The sequence below is a fragment of the Sphaeroforma arctica genome (assembly GCF_001186125.1).
Source record: "Sphaeroforma arctica JP610 unplaced genomic scaffold supercont1.11818, whole genome shotgun sequence".
NCBI lineage: Eukaryota > Ichthyosporea > Ichthyophonida > Sphaeroforma > Sphaeroforma arctica.
Genome location: NW_014028740.1, coordinates 1 through 790, shown reverse-complemented (window position 1 = coordinate 790; position 790 = coordinate 1). Strand labels below are relative to the sequence as shown.

Genomic DNA, 790 nt, shown 5'->3' with positions numbered 1-790 from the left:
GTGTTTGTGCTAATATATACAGAAGTGCGAATACTTCCACATGAACAAAAAGTATAATATGTAGATTCAGTTGGCAGTTCATCCAAAACAGCCGCTTGACATCAATCACGAATCGTGGTGCTATCATGTACATACCGATCCTTCCGATTTACTGGGCAAAGGATTTTGAGCATTCCCGTCAAAAGTCATGTCTTTGAGTTTGATGTGATCGGCTTGTATTTCTACCGCGGCATCTACAAGATAGAAATCGATAGAAAGCGCTTATGTCGAAGATAACTTTCGAGGAATAATGATACGGGGCACGATTTGAGTTCTATGTATGCAGTAAAGCCTTCTCGTGTATGGTGCAATAACGAAACATGCGATTGCACAGAAACAGACGAGGGCCAAAAATAATATTCCTTGGAGTATAGTTGCTAGCTCTATTGGAAATGTTTTGGCATACATTATACATTATACATATACATATACATATAGTGTTACCTTCACATCCGTACACGCCTAATCCTTCCAGAGTCACAGTACTCCTCATTACCACGCCAAAGCCCAGATCAAAAACAAGAGCCGTCCCCGAACCAGCTGCACAGGTGATGCCAACGCCTTCGGTACAGCCCACTACATGGACTGAACTGTTGACATCAGCTAAATTGTCTGTGTGAATCATGCAAAAAAAACAAATGTTGTTTTTTTAAGATACATATATCATTTTAAAGATGCGTATATAGTGTATTCAGTACATCGATACGATATATTTGCAGTTTAATATATATATGTGTATATATGTTTATAA

At 38.5% G+C, this 790-nt stretch overlaps 1 protein-coding gene across 1 annotated transcript; it reads right to left on the bottom strand.

Annotated features, from left to right (window-relative positions):
• Positions 1-483: 483 nt before the first annotated feature.
• SARC_17718 (hypothetical protein) lies at positions 484-664 on the bottom strand (the record flags this gene model as incomplete). Its single annotated transcript, XM_014288191.1, has 1 exon — positions 484-664. A coding segment is annotated over one exon (181 nt), but the record flags the coding sequence as incomplete, so codon positions are not given.
• Positions 665-790: the final 126 nt, after the last annotated feature.